This window comes from Geotrypetes seraphini, chromosome 19, assembly GCF_902459505.1.
Source record: "Geotrypetes seraphini chromosome 19, aGeoSer1.1, whole genome shotgun sequence".
NCBI lineage: Eukaryota > Metazoa > Chordata > Amphibia > Gymnophiona > Dermophiidae > Geotrypetes > Geotrypetes seraphini.
The window spans coordinates 20,650,676-20,672,718 of NC_047102.1; the positions used below are offsets into that span (position 1 = coordinate 20,650,676).

Genomic DNA, 22,043 nt, shown 5'->3' on the forward strand with positions numbered 1-22,043 from the left:
CCCGGTCCCGGGGGGCGGACCGCCCCCTCCCCCTCGTCGTTCGATCTCACTGCTCGACGAGGAGGATCGACGGAGGGCGGCGGGAGCCTCGAGGCGGGCTTCCTTTAGTGATATGCCGCCTTTGGAGCCCATCACGCCTCCTCGACATCAGAGTACTATGTCAGCCCCTGATAATCGGAGTCCTGGGCATACCGCATCGCAGGAAGAGTTCTTCCGCACTCCATACCAGACCTGGGTGGCACTGCGTGAGTCCGCATCCTTGCCACCTCTGCGATCCACTGCATCTAGTCCCATCCATTCCTTGGAGGCTTCGGGGGATCGTGCGATGCATAGAAGATCTCGTTCCCCATCCCGTCACCGGGAGGGGCATCGATCTCGACACTCATCTCGACACTCCTCATGTCATTCGGAGGTGTCCCCGCAAAAGAAGATACAGCGTATGGGATACTCCTCGTCGGATTTATCCCCGCCTGAGGGACCGGAGTATGAGGAACCATCTACCTCCTATTCTCCTTGCCGCTCCCAGCTCTCTCTGGACCCGGAGGCTTCCACTTCTTCTAGTCCGTCTCGCCGGCCGGCGCTGGCGGACCAACTGTCCTTTTCCTCCTTCCTGCGACAAATGGCGGATGACTTGGATGTAACTTTGGACACTGGTTCTCGATATTCTAAGGAGTATCTGGACACCATGCATTTGCCTCACCCTCCGGCGGAGACGCTCCGGCTTCCTCTGCATAAACTGCTTGACCAGACTTTCATGCGTTGTTTTGAGACACCATATTCCATCCCTGCAGTTCCCAGTAAGTTGGATGCTCGATACCGCATCGTCCACCACAAAGGGTTTGAGGGGGCACAACTATCTCATCAGTCCCTTCTGGTCGAGTCCTCCCTCAAACGATCTCATCCCTCCCAGGTTTACGCCTCAGTACCACCGGGCCGAGAAGGGAGGACGATGGATAAATTTGGTAGACGTATCTACCAGAACTCTATGATGGCGACTCGAGTGCTCAATTACAATTTCTTCTTCTCTTCATATTTGGACTTCTTCTTGCCGGTGCTCCGCAAGTTCATCCCTTTTATCGATGCTCAGGCTCGATATGAGTTTGAAGAGGTGGTGGCGACCCTTTCCCAGTTACGCCTACAGCTGATGCAATCCTCCTACGATGCCTTCGAGCTCTCGGCACGTGCTGCGGCCTGTTCGGTAGCCATGCGTCGCTTGGCATGGCTTCGTACGATTGATATGGATCTGAACCTCCAAGACAGACTTGCAAATGTGCCTTGTGCGGGGGCGGATCTGTTCGATGAGTCTATCGAGACTGTTACTAAGAAGCTTTCGGATCATGAGAAGTCCTTCCAGTCTAGCCTACGGCCTAAGCCCAAGCCTCAACAGTCTCGTCCCTCTAGGCCGCCTCTGATTTACCAGCGGCGTTCTCAGCCGAGGCAGACTCCTCCTGCGAGGCAACCTGCGAAGAGACAGCCTCCCCAGAAGCCTCAGCAGAAGCCTCAGATGCCGGCTGCACCCAAGGCTACTCAGCCTTTTTGACTCTCTTCCAGGGAGCATAACCAACCTCGTTCTGTCTCCCCCCGTTTTTCCCATTGGGGGTCGTCTCCATCATTTTTGTCATCGATGGGAGACAATCACCACGGACCTTTGGGTCCTTACCATCGTAAGAGAGGGATACTCTCTTCATTTCCAACGGGTCCCCCCGGACCACCCGCCAAGAGAGTATCCTTCCACTTGACGCAGACCGCTCTTCTCCTCCAGGAGGCTCAGGCTCTGCTTCGGCTTCGGGCCGTCGAGCCAGTTCCATTAGATCAGCAAAACCGGGGGTTTTACTCCCGGTACTTCCTGGTCCCGAAGAAGACGGGCGATCTGCGTCCCATTTTGGACCTTCGAGTCCTCAACAAGTTTTTGGTCAAGGAGCAGTTCCGTATGCTGACCCTTGCTTCTCTCTATCCCCTCCTCGAGCAGAACGATTGGTTATGCTCTCTGGACCTCAAGGAGGCCTACACTCACATCCCTATTCATCCGGCTCCCGCAAGTTCCTCAGATTTCGGGTGGGACATCTGCATCTGCAGTATCGAGTGCTTCCATTCGGCCTTTCCTCGTCTCCCAGAGTCTTCACAAAGTGTCTGGTGGTGGTGGCCGCTGCACTCCGGAACATGGGTCTTCAGGTGTTTCCATACCTCGACGACTGACTCATCAAGGCACCGTCGGCTCCAGAGGTCATTTCGGCGACCTTGACTACAATTTGTTTCCTGCAGAGCTTGGGCTTCGAGATCAACTTTCCCAAGTCTCATCTTCAGCCCAACCAGTCTCTCCCCTTTATCGGGGCTGTCCTGGATACCATTCAGCTTCGAGCATTCCTTCCTCCTCAACGCATGGATGCTCTCCTTCTACTCTGCCAGTCGGTGTCTTCTCGCCAATCCATCTCAGCGAGACACATGATGGTCCTCTTGGGCCACATGGCATCTACAGTTCATGTGACGCCTTTTGCCAGACTACATCTCAGAATTCCTCAATGGACCCTGGCATCTCAGTGGACTCAGGTGTCCGATCCGTTGTCCCATCACATTGTAGTCACTCCTGCTCTACGGCAGTCTCTTCTCTGGTGGATGACCTCTTCGAATCTATCCAGAGGTTTGCTGTTTCACTCTCCTCCCCACCAGAAAGTTCTCACGACCGATTCTTCGAACTATGCATGGGGGGCTCATCTGGATGGTCTTCGCACTCAAGGGTTCTGGACCAGTGCGGAACGACTCCATCAAATCAATCTTCTGGAGCTCAGAGCCATCTTCAATGCTCTCCAAGCTTTTCAACATCTGCTTCACGACATGGTGGTCCTTATTCGCACCGACAATCAGGTCGCCATGTATTATGTCAACAAACAAGGGGGCACGGGCTCGGCCCCTCTTTGCCAAGAAGCTCTTCGAGTCTGGGATTGGGCTGTTCGCCACAACGCCTTCCTCAAAGCTGTCTACATTCAGGGGAAGGACAACGTCTTGGCAGACAAGTTGAGTCGTCTTCTCCAGCCTCACGAATGGACGCTCCACTCCAACCCCCTTCATCAGATCTTTGCTCAGTGGGGAACGCCTCAGATAGACCTCTTTGCAGCCCCCCACAACTTCAAACTGCCCCAGTTTTGCTCCAGGATCTACACTCCTCATCGCCTCGAGGCAGACGCTTTTCTACTGGATTGGGGGAATCGCTTCCTGTATGCGTTTCCTCCATTTCCTCTCATTCAAAAGACTCTGGTCAAGTTGAGATCAGACCATGCCACCATGATTCTGATTGCTCCTCGGTGGCCCAGACAACCTTGGTACTCCCTTCTACTTCAACTGAGCAGCAGGGAGCCAGTACTACTTCCAGTGTTTCCTTCACTACTTACTCAACATCAAGGTTCACTACTTCATCCCAACCTGCAGTCCCTCCACCTGACAGCTTGGTTCCTTTCAACGTAACTCCTCACCAGTTCTCTCAAGCAGTGAGGGAGGTCTTGGAGGCTTCCAGGAAGCCTGCTACCCGACAATGCTATTCCCAAAAATGGACTAGATTCTCTTCATGGTGTATTTCCAATGCCACGGAGCCTCAGCGAGCTTCCCTATCCTCTGTGTTGGACTATCTTCTACACCTGTCTCAGTCTGGTCTCAAGTCTACCTCTATACGAGTCCACCTGAGTGCTATTGCGGCTTTCCATCAGCCTCTACAGGGGAAACCTTTGTCTGCTCATCCTGTGGTTTCCAAATTTATGAAAGGACTTTTTCATGTCAACCCTCCTATCAAACCTCCCCCTGTGGTTTGGGATCTCAATGTTGTCCTGTCTCATCTCATGAAGCCTCCGTTTGAACCTCTCAACAAGGCTCCCCTTAAGTATCTCACCTGGAAGGTGGTTTTTCTGGTGGCCCTCACGTCTGCTCGCAGGGTCAGTGAGCTTCAGGCCCTAGTGGCGGATCCACCGTTCACAGTATTCCATCATGACAAGGTGGTTCTTCGTACTCATCCGAAATTCTTGCCTAAAGTGATTTCTGAATTTCACCTCAACCAATCCATCGTGCTTCCAGTGTTCTTTCCAAAGCCTCATTCTCATCCTGGAGAATCTGCTTTGCACACTCTGGACTGTAAACGTGCTTTAGCTTTCTACTTGGATCGCACAAAGCCACACAGAACTGCTCCTCAACTTTTCGTCTCCTTTGATCCAAACAAGTTGGGACGACCTGTATCGAAGCGCACCATCTCCAACTGGATGGCGGCTTGTATCTCTTCCTGCTATGCCCAGGCTGGATTATCCCTTCCCTGTAAGGTCACAGCCCATAAGGTCAGAGCAATGGCAGCCTCTGTTGCCTTCCTCAGATCGACACCGATTGAGGAGATTTGTAAGGCTGCCACTTGGTCCTCGGTTCATACATTCACCTCTCATTATTGTCTGGATACTTTCTCCAGGCGGGATGGACAGTTTGGCCAAACAGTGTTACAAAATTTGTTCTCTTAAGTTGCCAACTCTCCCACCATCCCATTGGGGTTAGCTTGGAGGTCACCCACTAGTGAGAATACCTGCCTGCTTGTCCTGGGATAAAGCAATGTTACTTACCGTAACAGTTGTTATCCAGGGACAGCAGGCAGCTATTCTCACGTCCCACCCACCTCCCCATGGTTGGCTTCTCAGGCTAGCTACCTGAACTGAGGAGACACGCCCGGTACATCGGGCGGGAGGGCACTGGCGCATGCGCGGTGCGGGCATTCGAAACTTCTGAGTTTCTTCAAGCAAGACATGCTTGCAAGATGTCCGTATCGGGGCTCTGTCGGATGACATCACCCACTAGTGAGAATAGCTGCCTGCTGTCCCTGGATAACAACTGTTACGGTAAGTAACATTGCTTTCCGGTCCACGTATGGTTCCTTCCCTTCTTCGAGACCTAGGTTTCCCCAGAAAAGTTCCTTTCGTACTGCGAAACCACCATCAGCCCAGCCAGCCCGTGCCCCAGCAAGTCGCACTACACAATGACGGGGTCTTGGCTCCCTCCGCCATTCCCTTAGGGGGGCGGCTGTCGGCTTTTTTAGCGGAGTGGGCCAAAAATTACGTCGGATCAGTGGGTGTTAGACATTATTCAAGACGGTTACAAGTTAGAGTTCTCCTCTCCCGTCGCCGATTCTTTCTTGGTATCCCCGTGCAATGGGGCGGCCAAGGGAGACTCGGTCCGAAGGACTCTTCAGGTGCTTCGGGATCTTGGGGCGGTGGGCGTGCCGGTGCCACAGGAAGAGGTGGGCCTCGGCAGGTATTCCATTTACTTCATTGTGCCCAAAAAAGGGGGGTCGTTCAGACCGGTGCTGGATCTCAAAAGAGTCAACGAATTTCTCAATGTTCGCCATTTCCGTATGGAGACAGTTCTCTCAGTTATTGCGGCAGTGAGGCCGGGGGAGTTCCTCACTTCCCTCGATCTCAAGGAGGCGTACCTCCATATTCCGATATGGCCCCCGCATCAGCGGTTTCTGCTGTTTGCGATCCTAGGCCAGCATTATCAATTTCGGGCGATGCCCTTTGGTCTAGCAACAGCTCCTTGCACTTTTTCAAAGGTGATGGTGGTAGTGGCAGCATTTCTACGCAAAGAGGGAATTCGAGTACACCCTTACTTAGACGACTGGTTGATCCGCGCCTCTTCCAGGCAGGAAAGTTTGTCGGTGACTCACAGAGTGATATCTCTCCTTCAGTCTTTGGGGTGGATCATCAACTTTCCCAAAAGTTCTCTGTCCCCGTCCCAGTCATTGGTGCATCTGGGGGTAAGGTTCGATACTTGTCTGGGGAAGGTGTTTCTGCCCCGATAACGGGGAGAGAAGTTGCAGTCTCAGGTTCGTCTGCTTCTCGAGTCACCCAGACCTCGAGTTTGGGATTATATACAGGTTCTGGGCTCAATGGTGGCGGCTCTGGAGGTGGTACCATGGGCTCGGTTCCACATGAGGCCATTGCAGATGTCTCTCCTTTCCCGATGGTCCCCGGCATCTCAGGACTACGATCGGCGTCTCCAGTGGACTCCTCAGGCGGCTCACAGCATGCAGTGGTGGCTCAACGAGTTCCGGGGCATGCCGCTAGCGACGCCAGATTGGGTCGTGGTTACGACAGATGCCAGTCTTCTGGGCTGGGGGGCTCAGTGCCTACAAGAGTCGGTGCAGGGGTTTTGGTCCTCGGAGGAGGCCCAGTGGTCGATCAATATGCTGGAGTTGAGGGCTATCAGGCTTGCGCTTCTGGCGTTTCAGTCCATGATTCAGGACCGTCCGACCAGGGTCTTTTCGGACAGCGTCACGGCGATAGCATATATCAATCGTCAGGGAGGTACCCGGAGTCCTCAGTTAGCCGAAGAGGCAATGGTGCTGTTTCGATGGGCAGAGGTGCATGTTCCTCTCCTCTCGGCGGCATACATTGCGGGTCACGAAAATGTTCAGGCGGACTTCCTCAGCAGACATCTTCTCGATCCAGGCGAATGGGAGCTGTCCGCTCAGGCGTTCGATCTGCTGGTCCTAAGGTGGGGACTTCCGGAAATAGATCTCATGGCCTCGTCTCGCAATGCAAAGCTGCCTCGGTTTTTCAGCAGACGCATGGAACAGAACTCGGAGGGGGTGGACGCGTTAGCTCTCCCTTGGCCTCTGAATTCCCTTCTGTACATATTTCCTCCCTGGCCGATGATAGGTCGAGTGTTACAACGCATCGCTCTCTTTCAGGGGAGGGTGATCCTGGTAGCTCCAGATTGGCCGCGTCGGCCGTGGTACGCAGATCTGATGCAACTATACGCAGGCGATCGGTTGAAGTTTCAGGTGACTCAGGACTTACTAACTCAGGGTCCAATCTCCATAGAAAATCCGTCCCACTTTGGTCTTACGGCCTGGCTATTGAACGGTCGCGGCTGAGGAGTAGGGGCTATTCGGAGCAGGTTATTGCCACTCTTCTTCAAGCAAAGAAGATTTCTACGTCTGCCTCCTATGCTAGAATCTGGAGAGTTTTTGAGTCGTGGTGTGGGAGGCAGGGTATTTCGCCCTTCCGGGCGTCTTTGTCGGCTATTCTTTCTTTTCTGCAAGAGGGCGTAACTAAAGGGTTGGCCTATAATTCTCTGAAGGTTCAGGTGGCGGCCATTGCTTGTTACAGAGGCCGGGTTTCTCGTTTGGCGCTCACTTCGCAGCCCGACATGGTCCAATTCCTCAAGGGGGTTCACCATATCCGGCCTCCTGTAAAGCAAACCTGTCCCTCGTGGAGTCTTCAGCTTGTCCTTGGGAGGTTGCGGGCGGCACCTTTTGAGCCTTTGTCTACGGCTACGCTGAAAGATGTCATGTTGAAAACGGTGTTTTTGGTGGCTATGGCTTCTGCAAGACGAGTGTCCGAATTGCAGGCACTATCTTGCAGGGATTCGTTTTTGCGTATTTCGGATGCTGGGGTATCTATTCGAACGGTGCCGTCCTTCCTGCCTAAGGTGGTTTCTTCCTTTCATGTGAACCAATGTTTATTCCTCCCGGCCTTTCGGCGGGGGGATTGGGGGGAGCAATTCTCGTCGTTGCGTCTCCTGGATGTGCGCTGGATGGTTCTTCATTATTTGGGGGTGACTAACGACTTTCGTCGATCAGATCACCTATTCGTGTTATTCGCGGGAAAAAATAAGGGTATGGCCGCGCCTAAAGCTTCCATCGCTCGGTGGGTTAAAGAGACGATTGCTTCGGCTTATTTGTTAACCGGGAAGCAGGTACCGGAGCAGCTTCGTGCTCATTCGACTAGAGCATTGGCTACGTCTTGGGCGGAGTCCGGGGGTATTTCCTTGGAGGAAATTTGCCGGGCGGCTACTTGGTCTTCTGGAAATACCTTCTCGAAGCATTACCGATTGGATGTGGCTGCCCGTACGGAGGCTAGTTTTGGCGCTTCAGTGATAGCGAAGGCGGCATTAGCTTCCCACCCGGTTTGAGTTTTGCTTTGCTACATCCCACTTGTATCTGGATTCATCTGCTGCTATGCTAAGGAAGGTAAAATTATGTAATTACCTGTTAATTTTCTTTCCTTTAGAAGCAGCAGATGAATCCAGAGCCCCACCCCTTCGGTGGAATGCCTGTCGCTGGGTTAGGTGGCATCTTTTCAGTTGAGTTATTGTTGGTAGTTGTATTCTGTAATTTAAGGATTGTACATTAGCTACTGGAAAGAAGTTTTTTTTTGTGGATGCTCATTCTCTTGTTTCTAGATGCTTGGGCAAGGAGCACAACTGAATGGACAGAAGGAATACCAGGCTATAAGGCCAACTTTTAATCAGTTTCTCTATCTCCACCTGCTGGTCGATGTGAGCTATTCCCACTTGTATCTGGATTCATCTGCTGCTTCTAAAGGAAAGAAAATTAACAGGTAATTACATAATTTTACCATGATAATTGTTATTGCTTTTCTGTGATTCTTGATTCTGTTGTGTTTCTGTTTTGTTACATACTGTGGAGGTGATTGTAATATGATATCCACATTTTGCTTGTATTTTGGAAAAAAAAATTTAAAAAAGATTTTCAAGTTAAAAAAAAGAATAGAAGATGTCTGCAACGGTCAGTTTGACCTCAGTAAACCAATAGCACGTTGTCCACAAATAGCATGTGATGAGTTAAGTCACTGTTGCTAAGGAAATTAAGAAACCATGTGACTTCAATTTGTCAATGGATTGTGATTGGAAGATATACCAACTACGTATGTTTAATAATGAATTAATTAATGATGTCAATAAAATGGCCAGTCACCCGTATTGGGGAAGATTTTCTGACATGCCATTATGTTGACGAATGCAGAGCCGCTTCTCAAAGCTTTGACTATCTAGCTGCACTTAAGTGTGGAATTCTTTCTGAACTGAGAAATACAGTATATGGAAGTATTAGGAGGCAGGTAGATAGCCTGTATACATGTTTTTTCAACCAAGCAACTGAACTGATGATCCCACAAGGTGACAACATTGACACTGCCTAAAAGGTCTGTACTGGGTTCCGTGGATGACGTCGCTCATTTGTAAGAATAAATGCTTGTTGTCCTCACAACACCTTCAACAGATAAGTATCTTTGCTTTCTTAGTGAATTATGCAAAATTAGCTTTCTATGAAACTTATTCTGTAAAACTTGTACATGGAACCAGTCAAGTTTTGTCTCTGTGCTGGCCGCTGAGCCAGTTGAGTTAAACTTCAGAGTTCATTGATCAGGGACTATGTGTATGTATTCAAAACAGATAATGCTACAGTGTTTTAAAAGTTCTAGCTCATGGCACAGTGAGGTTGCTAGCTAAACTTTCGAACCTTCTCATGGTGTGTACTGTACAGCTCCTTTGAAACAATCCTTTTCTCAGTTTGGCAATTAGCAGCTGGCCTTTTCTTTTTGCAGGGTCTTAGAGGAGCAGCATGGGATCCACTGCAATATGACTTTGCTCTTTTCTTTTGCTCAAGCTGTTGCCTGTGCAGAAGCAGGAGTCACACTGATTTCCCCCTTTGTGGGCCGCATTTTGGATTGGCATGTGGCAAACTCAAACAAGAAGTGTTATGAGCCATCAGAAGACCCAGGCAAGTTCAGATAATATATATGTTTATTTTAGGCCTCTCTATTTGCTTGTGTTGGTGTAGAAGTATAGAAACTTAGGAAATGATAATGGATGAAGACATATGGCTTATCCACAGTCTGCACATCCATCCATCAGTTACCTTTATCTCAGTGCTACAGGTTTCTCTCATGTTTTTTGAATTTTCTCCACCAGGAGACATTCCACATGTCCATCACTTTCTATATAAAAATTTCCTTGTTACTCCTGAATCTCTTCCCTTTCATTTTCATCCTGTGTCTCCTCATTCCTGAACAAGCTTTGGCTTTGAAAGATTTGCCTCTTGTATATTTATGCCACAGAGATAACTTTAAAATGTCTCTTCCATATTTCCTGTGCCTTGCTTCCCCCCCCCACCAAAGTTTACGTATTGAGATCTGTCATAAACCGCATGGGACAGACTTGGACTAATGACAATTTTCATAGTTGCGTTCTGGACTGACTCATGTAATTGCCAGGATGGAAATTGTCCGTGGTATGATAATTATCAAAGGATCTGTAACATCTTTGAAGGAATGTTGGTAAAATGCGCAGCAGCAATAAGTAATGGAAGATACCCTTCAAGAGCATTTGATCAGTGTTTCTCAGCATGTGGTACTTGTACCATTAGGGGTACAAGGGCTACTTGTTGGGGGTACGTGGCCTGGCCGCCGCAGAGAATATTCCCTGCCCGCCCGTTGAAGCCATAACCACCGCCAGGGGTCTCTCTTGGCAACCCACCCCCACCTGCTGAAGCCACTTCTGGAGATCTGTGCCCGCCCATCAAAGCCGATCCCTCCTTGCTTCCTGCCCCAACCGCTTGAGGAGAGGGTAACATGAGCATAACGATACTGGTAGAAAATGAGGCCCCCATATATGCCATAATGCTAATGATTTAAGCGTTCTAGCGGTGCATAACTGTTGGTGCCCATTTTATAGAATCACCCTCACACAGTGTATGTAACAGGAAAGAGAACTTTGCTTTTCCAGGTAGTGAGTTTTCCCATCAAGGGCAACTGAATTCCCAAAGCATGCACAGCTAGGACCATAGTGAGATTGCTGTGTGGATGTTGTCCTCCAGAGGCTTTTTGATGCAGCTGCTTTGGGCATAACGGCTGTTTTGGCGATGTCCTTTGTCACACGCACCTCTGTCTTGGCTGTGCACCCTGGAGAGTGAGGCTTTGGCTCCTCTTCAACTCCTTTTGGTTGGGGGTGATTATGTTGCTGATGCTATATGATATTCGGGTTCTGGCTAAAGGGTCGGCATACTCCATTTCTGCTTGCAGGATGCTCTGGATCAGACAATGGGCTGGTGATTCCACTTCCAAGGCTACTTTGGCTAGACTTCCCTTTAAGGGGCAGTTGTTGTTTGGCAAGGGCCTGGATGATCTCATGAATTCTGTGGTGGACCCGTTGCCCTAAAACCCTGCCTAATAGCAGACCCTGTAGAGCAGAGGTGTCAAAGTCCCTCCTCGAGGGCTGCAATCCAGTCGGGTTTTCAGGATTCCCCCAATGAATATGCATGAGATCTATTAGCATACAATGGAAGCAGTGCATGCAAATAGATCTCATGCATATTCATTGGGGAAATCCTGAAAACCCGACTGGATTGTGGCCCTTGAGGAGGGACTTTGACACCTCTGCTCTAAGGATCTGCCTGATCTAATTTTTGTGACACCAGGCGTTCCTGTCTGAGAAGCCGCTGCTTAGATCCTCTATAGGTTCCTTCTAACGGAAATGACCAGACCAATGCTCAGTGTGTAGCCAAAACAAATCACTCGGTTTATTAGAACAAGAAAATCAGAAATAAAATAGTCAGTATCATATGTATAAAAAGTAAATTAGTAAATCAGAGCAATAAGTATGGCTAAACAATGGAGAGAGAGAGAAATGGATTGACAGCAGTCCTGTATGTATGTTAAAATCTCTCTGACTACACCTTTCACATAATCTAGGTTATATACACAAGCTTCTTAGGTCTGCAAGACCCTCCCCTGGCTCTATGTACAATCCCTATAGGAGCACAAAAACTGTCTATCTAACCCACCCCTAATCCACACCAGGACAGGAATGTCTTCTTGAACTTTCTGCGTCTTGAACTGTCCATTCTTCACACAGGTACACATCAGTACGTCAGTATCAGTGCCTCACCACATAAGCCTGGCATCTCTTTGATCAGTTCTTAGTTTCCTAGAGCTGTATGCCCATATTTATTATAATAATAATAACTTTATTCTTATATACCGCCATAGTCAGATGATTTCTAGGCGGTTCACACTGAAGAGAGCTGGACAATCAGCAAATTACAAAATGCAAATAGAGAAAGTACAACATACAGTATAATCCCGTTATAACGGACTTCAAGGGACTTGGAAAAACAGTCAGTTATATCCAGAGTCCATTATATCCAGAGTTGCATTTTTTTTAAAGCTTTATTTAAGTCAACTTGAAACAACGTAAATCGATGAACAACAGTCGCTGCACAAGCATATCAGCAACATCAATAACAAAACTCAGCAAAATATTGGTATGGCACGAAATGATTGCAAACCAGAACACTGTACTGGAAAGAAAAATACTCTTGTCATTTTTTGTTCTGGGCTGCATTTTGATACTATATCACCGGCATGCCACGTGCTTTGTAGGCGGAGCCTGCATGTCCGTTATAGACAAATAAAACTACAGCTAAAAGCGGCTCTGGAGACCAAATTGTTTGTCAGTTATATCCAAAAGTCCGTTATATGCAAGTCCGCTATATCCGATGATTTTCTGTATGTTTATAATGGCGCTCGGCCAGGACCAGCGAACCTCGTCCGCTATATGTGAGGTTCCATTATAAGCGAGTCCGGTATAACGGGATTATACTGTATTACACAAGAAATAGACATAGTAAAATATAAATTTAGTGTGGCTTTGAGATAAATCTGTCAAATAGTACAGTTTTAATTTCTTTGGAGTGCACTGCCGACTGGGCACAAAATGTAGCAATTTCTGTCTTCAACACCTCCATTGTCCAGGGTGTCCTTGAGAAAGCAGATTGTTAAGCAGGAAAATGAAACCAACACACTCACATGCTGGCCACACAGTAGCATTTGTACTTTACAAGTCTGATCATGCCTGTGACTTCAGCAACTTATTATATATACTCGAATATAAACCGAGGTAACCCCTTTCCCTCAAAAAAGGAGGATAAAGGTTGACAAGAATATAAACCGAGGTTAGAAATCTGGGTATATGAGTGTCGTAAGTAATCGCTAATTTTTTCAGTTGGGGCTGTTTCAAGTCCAAAAAAGCTGATTTAGGGCCTCAACACCAACTAGAGTTTCTGGATTTCTGTCCCCACCAGAACACCTGGGCTTAATCACACATGCAGAAAACAGAAAAAAAAGCCCAACACCTTTTCAGATAGAAATCCACAAACTAAAAGTACTATTGTAAACAAAGAAACCCTAATATGCCAGACTCTAGACACAGTACATCACAAGAGAGCTAAAAAGAAATGAATTTCTTCCTGAACAGACCAAAATATAAAAACAACATATAAATTTTCTATATCCTTCTTTGACACTGATTTTCATGTTCAGTTTTCTTCCATTTTTCTGCTTCCATCTCACCATCTCTTCCCCTTCCCTCCATCCATGTGGCCCATCTTTTTCCTCCTCTTCCACTTCTCTATCCTTGTGCCCCATCTCTTCCCCTTCCCTCCATCCATGTGCCACCATCTTATTCATCACCCCTCCATCCATGTGCCCCCGTTCCTATTCTCTCTGCCCGCCCCCTCCCCATTAGCAACGGCAGTCTTTACATCTGGCTGCTCTTGCCAATGTTGGGCCTTCTCTGCCGGGTCCTGGATTCACAAAAACAGATCAGGCAGGAAGTAGGCAGGACTAGCAGAGAGGAAGGCCCGACACTGGCGAGAGCAGCCAGCTGTGAAGGCTGCTGGCCACTGCAGAGAAGATCGTGAGCATTTGTACAGGCTGCACCAGCTGCCGCACAACCCCACCCCGAACTGTGACTGCTCTTTTTACCCGCTATCATCCTCTCCTCCATGTCGGGTCCTGACTCCTGACTTGCCCCTTTTGAACTTTTTTAAAGGTTTTCCCCACCACCTCTCCTCTGGCTTCGGCGGCGTCAACTCAACACGCAGTACACAGTGTCTGTGCATGAGGTGGGCGGGACAAGGGGAAAAAGGTCGAGCAGAGTGGAGGATCCAGCTTCATGCACAGCACTCGCCAATCTCCGCTTAGTTGACATGCTGCAGTGGAGGCCAGAGCTGATCTTTAATTTTCGGGTTGCTGGCTGCCACTCTGCGTCCTCCCCCCTCCCTAAATGGTGAAACTCAGAGGATAAAAAGAAAAATCTGCCCGGACTTTCTAACCAAGTGCCAGAAACAGGACATATGCCAGTCATCGGGGGAGGGTAGAGATGCAGTTCCAGTCATCGAGGGAGGGGGAGGTTAGCAGTGTCAGTCATCAAGGGAAGATAACAGTGTTGCTCATCGGGTGGGGAGGGGAGGAAAAAAGTACCATTATTGGAAGGTGACTCGAATATAAACCGAGACCCCCATTTTTGGGCCATTTTTTTGGGGCCCAAAGATCTCGGTTTATATTTGAGTATATACGATAAGCAAAATGCAGAAACTAGGTCTTCCCACTCCAATAGTCTCACATCTGCTCACACCCGTATGCGAGCATCATGTCTCAGCAATTTTCCCAGAAATCTCAGCAGCAGTACTCCAGCTACAGGCGGACCCAATCTTCTGCCTCCTGTCCTCTCCCAAAAAGGCGCAATAATGCAAGACTAAAGGAATGGGGGCAGACCCTCAGCTTTTCTGCTGACCAATGGGTCCTGGACATTATTCGGTGGGCTACATGTTCGAATTTGCCTGGCCTCTGTTGAATTGATTTATGAACTCTCTCACAGGACGGCCAGACAAGTTGCTCAGGATGTAAGCCACTGTACAACGCTTGCTGGATATTCAAGCTATAGAGCGGGTGCCACCTGACCTCTCGGGCTCAGGCAGATACTCCATATACTTTATCGTGCCAAAGAAAGGCTCCGATGATTGGAGGCCTCTTCTGGATTTTCAACATGTAAATGCAACTCTCAGAGCACCACGTTTCCACATGGAGACTCTGTGATCTGTCAGTACAGCGGTAACCCCAGGAGAGTTCCTTGCCTCTCTGGATCTCACAGAAGCTTACTTACACATTCTGATATTTCTGGCCCACTGGAAATATGTACGGTTTCATGTTTTGGAAAATCATTACCAGTTCTCAGCCAGTTGGGCTGGCTATAGCTCCCCCATACCTTCACCAAGGTAATGGTTGTCGTGATGGCTTATTTACAGAAAATGGGTCTGCAAGTACATCCTTACTTAGATGTCTGGCTCATCAGAGCTCCCTTGTTAGCCAAGGGTGATCCAAGTTCTGGAGGACCTAGGTTGGATAGTGAATTACAGAAAGAGTAGTCTGACTCCCATATCTGGAATATCTGGGTGTTCTGTTTGACATGGCAGCAGGCCATGTCTGTCTTCCAGAGGTACACAGACAGAAGCTGTGATCTCAGAGTTCTTCTCTTCTGGAGAAGCCAGCTCCATCAGTGTGGGACTATTTGCAGGTACTAGGGTCCATGGTGGCCACATTGGATGTGGTCCTTGGCAAGGGTGAACATGTTTCCTCTCCAGCATGTTTTACTCTCTCACTGGGCTCCACACGAGGATGCATTACAGACCTGTCTTCCCTGGACTCTGGAGGCTCGAGCCAGCATGACTTGATGGCTTCTCCTTCACACTCTGCAGGGGCGTGCCACTGCGGTTTGCCTCCTGGGTCGTGGGGATGACAGATGCTAGCCTTTGGGGCTAGGGAGCCCACTGCAATCATCGTCCCATTCAGGGGTGTTGGACTCTCGATCAGTGACTCTGGTGCAATTCCAGAAGATTCTGGAGGGCCAAGCGGTCTGAGTCTTCTCCAACAATGTGACGGCAGTAGCTTGTGTCGGTTGCTAGGGAGAGACCAAAGCGCACCACACTAAACTAAACCTTAGGTTTATATACCGCATTCTCTCCACAATCACAGAGCTCGGCACGGTTTATAAGAGTTGGAAGAGAAAGGAACTCCAATGAAGGTTAAAGGATATAGTGAGAGGAGTATATGGTGGGCATGCCAAACATGGAGAAAATATTACATTTTTGAAAACAGCCAGGTTTTCAGATGTTTGCGGAAGAGTTGGAGAGAGTTCAGGATCCAAAGGGGGGAGGTAAGGTTGTTCCAGAGCTCAGCGAATCTGAAGGGGAGGGAGGACTCTGGCTCAGGAGGCCCACCTTCTCTTTCTGTGGGCGGAACATCATCATCAGGCACTGTCAGCAGGCATGTGGTGGGATTTAACAGTGTTCAAGCAGACTTCCTCAGCAGGTGGACTTTGATCCGGGCGAGTGGGAGCTGTTCTCAGTAGTGTTGGGAGCCATTGTGCGATGCTGGGGTTGGCCCTGCTTCGACCTTATAGCTACGGTGCAGAACAGGAAGGCGACTCAATTCTTCAGTCGAAGATTAGAGTCTGGCAGCAAAGGCCTGGTACAGCCGTGGCCACAGGGAGTTCTACTGTACTTTTTTTTTCTCCCTGGCCCATGATAGGTCAGATCTTCTGGATTGTGACTCATCCGGGAAGGGTTTTCTAGTGGCTCCAAACTGGCCTCGCAAACCATGGTATGCAGATCTGTGTCTTCGCATAGGTTGCAGCCTTTGGTTTCAGGCTTCTCCAGACCTCTCTTTCAGGGCCCAGTCTTGTCTGGAGGATCCCGGTCGCTTTGCTCTTAAGGCATGGCTATTGAGCATGAAGCGTTAGAACGCAAAGAATATTCTGATGTAATCATCTAAGAAGTCATCTTCTGTCTATCTACGCTTAGGCATGGAAGACTTTTTTTCAACATTGGTAAGACCAAGAAAGTATGGAGCCATATTCCGCTCCTGTTTCTGTGGTGCTCGCCTTTCTTCACTCAGGCCTTGATAAAAGGCTCACTGGCTTCTCTGCAGGTCCAAGTTGCTGGGCTATCTTGTTTTAGAACTCGGGATCATAGTCCTACCCTTGTGTCTTACCCTGACGTAGCCAGATTTTTGAAGAGTGGTCTTTGCACTAAACCTCCCAATCAAACCACCGTTCCCTTCGTGGGACCTTAAGTTGGTTTTGTCTAGCCTCACTAAGGCTCCGTTTGAGCTTCTGAAAGGCGCATCAGGCAGATTTTTTGGTTTCCATTACCTGAGCCTGGAGTTCCAAGAAAGGCTCTTTACAAGATAGTGAGACATTTCTTGAGGATCTTAGAGATCTTTTCCAGTAGATAGGTGAGACATTCCAGACTCCCATTCTGTCCTTCCTGTCTATTCTTTTTCAAGTTGATTCACAGTCAGTCCATGGGTTGGGAAGAAAATATATATTCCTCTTCTATGCAGTGGTCATTTCTGAGCTCCTTTGCATTTGTAGTTTTTCAGTTAAAGTTTGCATATTAATTCTTAAGCAGAACTGTTTATGGACTTGATTGCCATAGATGTCTCAATTTCCCATTTTGTGAGGTGGCTCTCAGTGCTTGGGTACTAACTGGAGGTGGAGCCAGAGAGAAAAGTGAAGTAGAGCAGAGTCACAGAAAAAATCCAGAGTGGATTCCTTCTGCATATGGCATGCGACCATTAGGCCACTACCCGCTTGTCTAGAATGTCTCGCCTATCTACTGGAAAAGAGCTTACCAGGGTAAGTAGATAATCAATTTTTTTTTTAATGTCTTCAATTTGTCCACTTCTATCTGTGATGGAGACCTGTTTTATCATATCAGTGTAAATACATTTTCCATTCCCTTTTTCCACATTGACCCACAGTGCATACCTACAGGTCCTGAAATTGTGTGGCCTTTAATATGATCTTACTATATTAACTTGCTGCATCTACTACATTTAGATGAGGAAAGGGTTCTGTTCTCAGGGAGGTTTGGCATGCTTCTAGAAATATTTAACTTGTCATTCATTCTTGACAGGGGTGAAAAGTGTGACTAAGATCTATAATTACTACAAGAAGCATAACTACAAAACTATCGTTATGGGTGCTTCCTTTCGTAACACTGGTGAGATCAAGGCATTAACAGGCTGTGACTATCTCACAATCTCCCCTAAACTCCTGGGGGAGCTTAGCAAGGACCACAGTAAGCTAACACCAACCCTCACTGTTGAAAAGGGTATGTACCTTTATCAATGTCTTAAGCATGATCTTGGGTGGGCTTAGTGCCTTGGAAATTTTCATTCTGTCAAATTGCATTAATTAAAGGGATTTAACTTATCTAGGTAGCGCTACTTTCAGTGTGACTACTTAGCTGTAAAAACAAGTCTTTTTATGTGACTCTTCATATTTAGTAATGAAGATATTTCCATTAGTCATAAATCTGCAGAAGGGTACCACTTAGAATTTCTCCCATTTTGCAGTGGAGAAAGCTCCCTCTTCAGTTTTTTCTTCTGAAAGCAAATTAAGAAGGTGTGTTCTGCTCTGTTCCCTTTTGTTGTTTTTGGGTATTTTTGCTGTTCATCCTATAATTTTCTGTGTAGCTTTGGTGCTTGGAGGTCCCCTTCTTGGGCTTACTCCGTTGGGGAAAGGATGCAGTCCCAAATGGGTGGACTGCTGCTCCCAGGCCAATCTCTTGGAATACCTGTGAAGCCAACCTGCTTTGTGTCCCTTCAGGAGCTCAGGGTCTGTTCCCCTGGGAGCTGCTCGGCTGATACTAATCAGAGGCTCGAGCGCAGGCTAATGGGGCCCTTGTATAGCAACCCTCTGTGTATCAGGGAGCAGACTGCGAAGTTTCTCCCCCCCCCCCCCCCAGGGAGTCGGTGGTCAGGGTCTGCACAACTGACAGCCAGAAGATCTCCATTGACAAACTTGTGTTTTCAAGGTTTAGCGACAATCGCTGCTTAACCAACCCGATTTCACAAAACGGCCACCGCGTTTTTCCCCTCGATCGCCCATTTTCCGATCCAGACATGCAAATTTTTAAAACCTCATGCATAATAGCCAATCAATTGATTCACTAACATTTGCTTGGCTATTTTGCATCAGGTTTTACGATCCAAAAACCTGACTGCTGTAGACCTGTCAGTAACTGTGATGCACCAGGGAGGGGCCTGAGGCCCGCATTGTGCAGCAGGAGGCCAGACTTATGCTTAACTAAAGCCAGTACTGGGCAGACTTGCACAGCCTGTGTCCCGTATATGGACATTCAGTTGAGGACGGGCTGGGGAGGGTTTCGATGACTGGGATGGTTAAGATGGGCTGGAGTGAGCTTTGATGGAGACTCCAGTAGATGGAACCTAAGCACACTACTGGGCAGGGCTCTGGGTTTCTGGCCCCAAAATATCGAAGAAAAAGGACCTATTAATTTATGGAGCATGTATGGTTGGGCGGACTGGATGGACCACTCGGGTCTTTATCTGCCGACATTTACTATAATAATAATAATTATTATTATTTTATTTTTTATATACCGCCTAACCAGGAATGGTTCTAGGTAGTTCACAAGAAATAAAAACTGATCATACAGCGAAGAATACAATTTAAAACGGAAATACATCAGATAATAAAACATAAGAAATGCATAAAATTTTAAAAAGACGACAGAATACAATTAGGATTCAAATTTATCAAATAATTGGGTCTTCAATAATTTTCTAAAATCAAGATACGAGGAAGCTCTTAGCATAATTTTTCCAAACCAACCATTCAATTTAGCAGCCTGAAAAGAGAGAGTTCTCTCAAGAAATCTTTTATAACAACACAATTTAACAGAAGGAAATGTAAACAAACTCTACATGTGGACTTATTTGAGGGGTTCAAAGAAAAATGGGAAAGAAGGTAGCCAGGTGACAAGCCAAAGATTGATTTATAGCAAATACAAGCAAACTTAAACAAAACTCTGGCCTCAATCGGCAACCAATGAAGTTTCTGATAATATGGTGTAATATGCTCCCATTTTTTCAAACCAAAAATCAATCGAGCTGCAGTTTTGAACCACTCTCAATTTTCTAAAATATTTTTTATAGGCACCCAGATAGATAATATTACAATAGTCAAGAATACTTAAAACAGATGACAGCACTAACAGACGGAATGAAGCTTCATCAAATTATTGCTTAATGGTGCGAAGTTTCCAAAGCACCGAAAAGCATTTCTTCAGTAATAGATAAGTATGCTGTTCCAAAGTAAGATGTCTATCTATAGTCACTCCCAATATTTTTATAGACTGTTCTATAGTATAATCGAGACCATTCAAATGCATCAATGTTTCTTTGATTTTATCATTAGGAGTTGCAAGAAAAAATTTAGATTTTTCTGGATTTAGTTTCAATTTAAAAGCAATCATCCAAAGTTCAATCTGATTCAGAATAGTCGCTAAAAAATTTGTGATCTCGACTGTCAAGCAAGTTAAAGGATGACTATGGTAATACCATCCGCATAAATATAAAGATTTAAATTATGCAAAAGGTTTCCCAGTGAAGCAAGGTAGATATTAAATGAAGTGGGGGATAGAGGCGAACCTTGTGGAACCCCACGTAGATTTTTCCAACAGTAAGAAAGACTTTTGTCCTTGAACACCTGGTATGATCTGTTACCCAGAAATCCTCAAAATCAGTTTAAAACATTTCCTGAAATACCAATGGATTCCAAGCAGTCAATAAGAATAGTATGATCCACCAGGTCAAAAGCGCTGCTCAGATCTAACTGCAGAATCAAAGTACTTGTACCTTGATTAAACAACATATGAAGATAATCCAACAAACAGGCCATGACCGTTTCCATACTGAAACCTGACCGAAACCCAGACTGGTTATCCTGTAATATATTAAACTTATACAAATAAGTAGTTAGTTCTGAGTTAACCAGACCCTCCAGCAGTTTAGTAAACAAAGGAATACTAGCAGTGGGTCTATAGTTGGAAGCCAAGGTAGAAGATTCTTTAGAGTTTTTGATAATCGATATAATCAAAATCTGACCCAATTCCTCTGGGAAAGTCCTGAAAGATAATAAAAAGTTAACCCAATTAAACAGTTTAGCTTTAAAAGTGACAGGGGCAACTTTCATGATATTCGGGGGACAGCTATCAAGCCTACAATATGAATTGACATACTTAGTATAAAACTTACAAAAGGTTTGCCAATTGAAGGCTGTAAAATTATTTCAATACATGTCAACTCTAGGGTCCACTAAACACTGAAAAACTGGGGAATACAGATGATTGTTAATATAGAAACATAGAAGATGACGGCAAATAAGGGCCATAGCCCATCAGGTCTGCCCACTCTGCTGACCCACCCCCAAGTCTACTATCCTAGGGATTCCACTCCTGGTGACAGGTTCCCTTGGCTTAACCCTCTAAGGGATCCCACATGGGCATCCCATTTGCTCTTACTAAAGAAGTTCTCAATTTATTTATTTTCGTATTGAAGAAGTCAGCCAAAACATCAGCAGAGAGGGAAGATTCTTCAGTAGAAGCAGTAAACATCTCTATATCATAGAGGTCGTTAACCAGTTTAAAAAGAGTACTACTATTAGTTGTATGTTACTATTAAGTTCTCCTCCCTAACTGTTTCATACAGAAAAAAAAAAATTCTCTGTCTTCTGCTAAATCATATTTCCTCTTCCTTATCATAGGAAGAAGGGTAAGACTTACCTATCCACCTTCACCAGGATCACTGTTCATATATAGAGAACCAAAAAAATCAAGACTACTCAAATCAATTCACTTCCCAACCAATCAAGATAACCTTTATTCAATGCAATCACTGTGGTGCTTTAATTTCAAGACATACTACGAGGGCTGTTCAAAACATATCAGACCTTAATTTTTCTTGCTTAAATAAATAAAGCTAGGGAGGTGTAGTTTGATGCACGTATGTAGGCAACCCTAATGCGCATGCCTACAGAAGTTGTCAGTTGCTGGCAGACCGCCGATGAGTGAGGAAATATAAGTGAGCGCCGATGGATTTTTGTTTTTGACAAAATGACAGAAAAAGTTGAACGTTACTGCATTAAATTTTGTGTAAAGCTTGGCGATTTACAAGTGGAAACAATCTGCAAGATTCAACAGGCCTTTGGGGATGAAGCAATGGGTACCACACAGATAAAGGAGTGGTACAACCGCTTCAGAGATGGCCACACAGTGGAGAGTGAAGCACGTTCTGGTAGGCCCTCAACGTCTGGAAATGAGATCGTCATTGACCAAGTGAGGCATGGTTCATCACGAGTACACACCACAACCATCACCAAGGGGGTACTACCAAGAGGTTCTGCATTACTTTCATAATGCTGTGAGATGCAAACAGCCAGGCCTGTGGGCAGCGGGCAATTGGCAGCTCCATCACAATAACGCACCTTCCCATTCTTCACATTTGATACGGAGTTTCCTGGCCAAACACAACACACCTGTGATTCCTCAGGCTCCCAACATGGCTCCGTGTGAC

General features: G+C 46.8%; 1 protein-coding gene across 2 annotated transcripts in view; it reads left to right on the plus strand.

The window, feature by feature from the left end:
• TALDO1 (transaldolase 1) overlaps window positions 1-22,043 on the plus strand; it is a 93,292-nt gene that overhangs the window by 61,091 nt on the left and 10,158 nt on the right. For both annotated transcript variants that reach the window (XM_033928709.1, XM_033928708.1), the window contains exons 5-6: window positions 9,369-9,544; window positions 17,579-17,776. In XM_033928709.1, coding sequence (XP_033784600.1) covers window positions 9,369-9,544; window positions 17,579-17,776 — 374 coding nt within the window. The remainder of the gene's footprint in view (window positions 1-9,368; window positions 9,545-17,578; window positions 17,777-22,043) is intronic.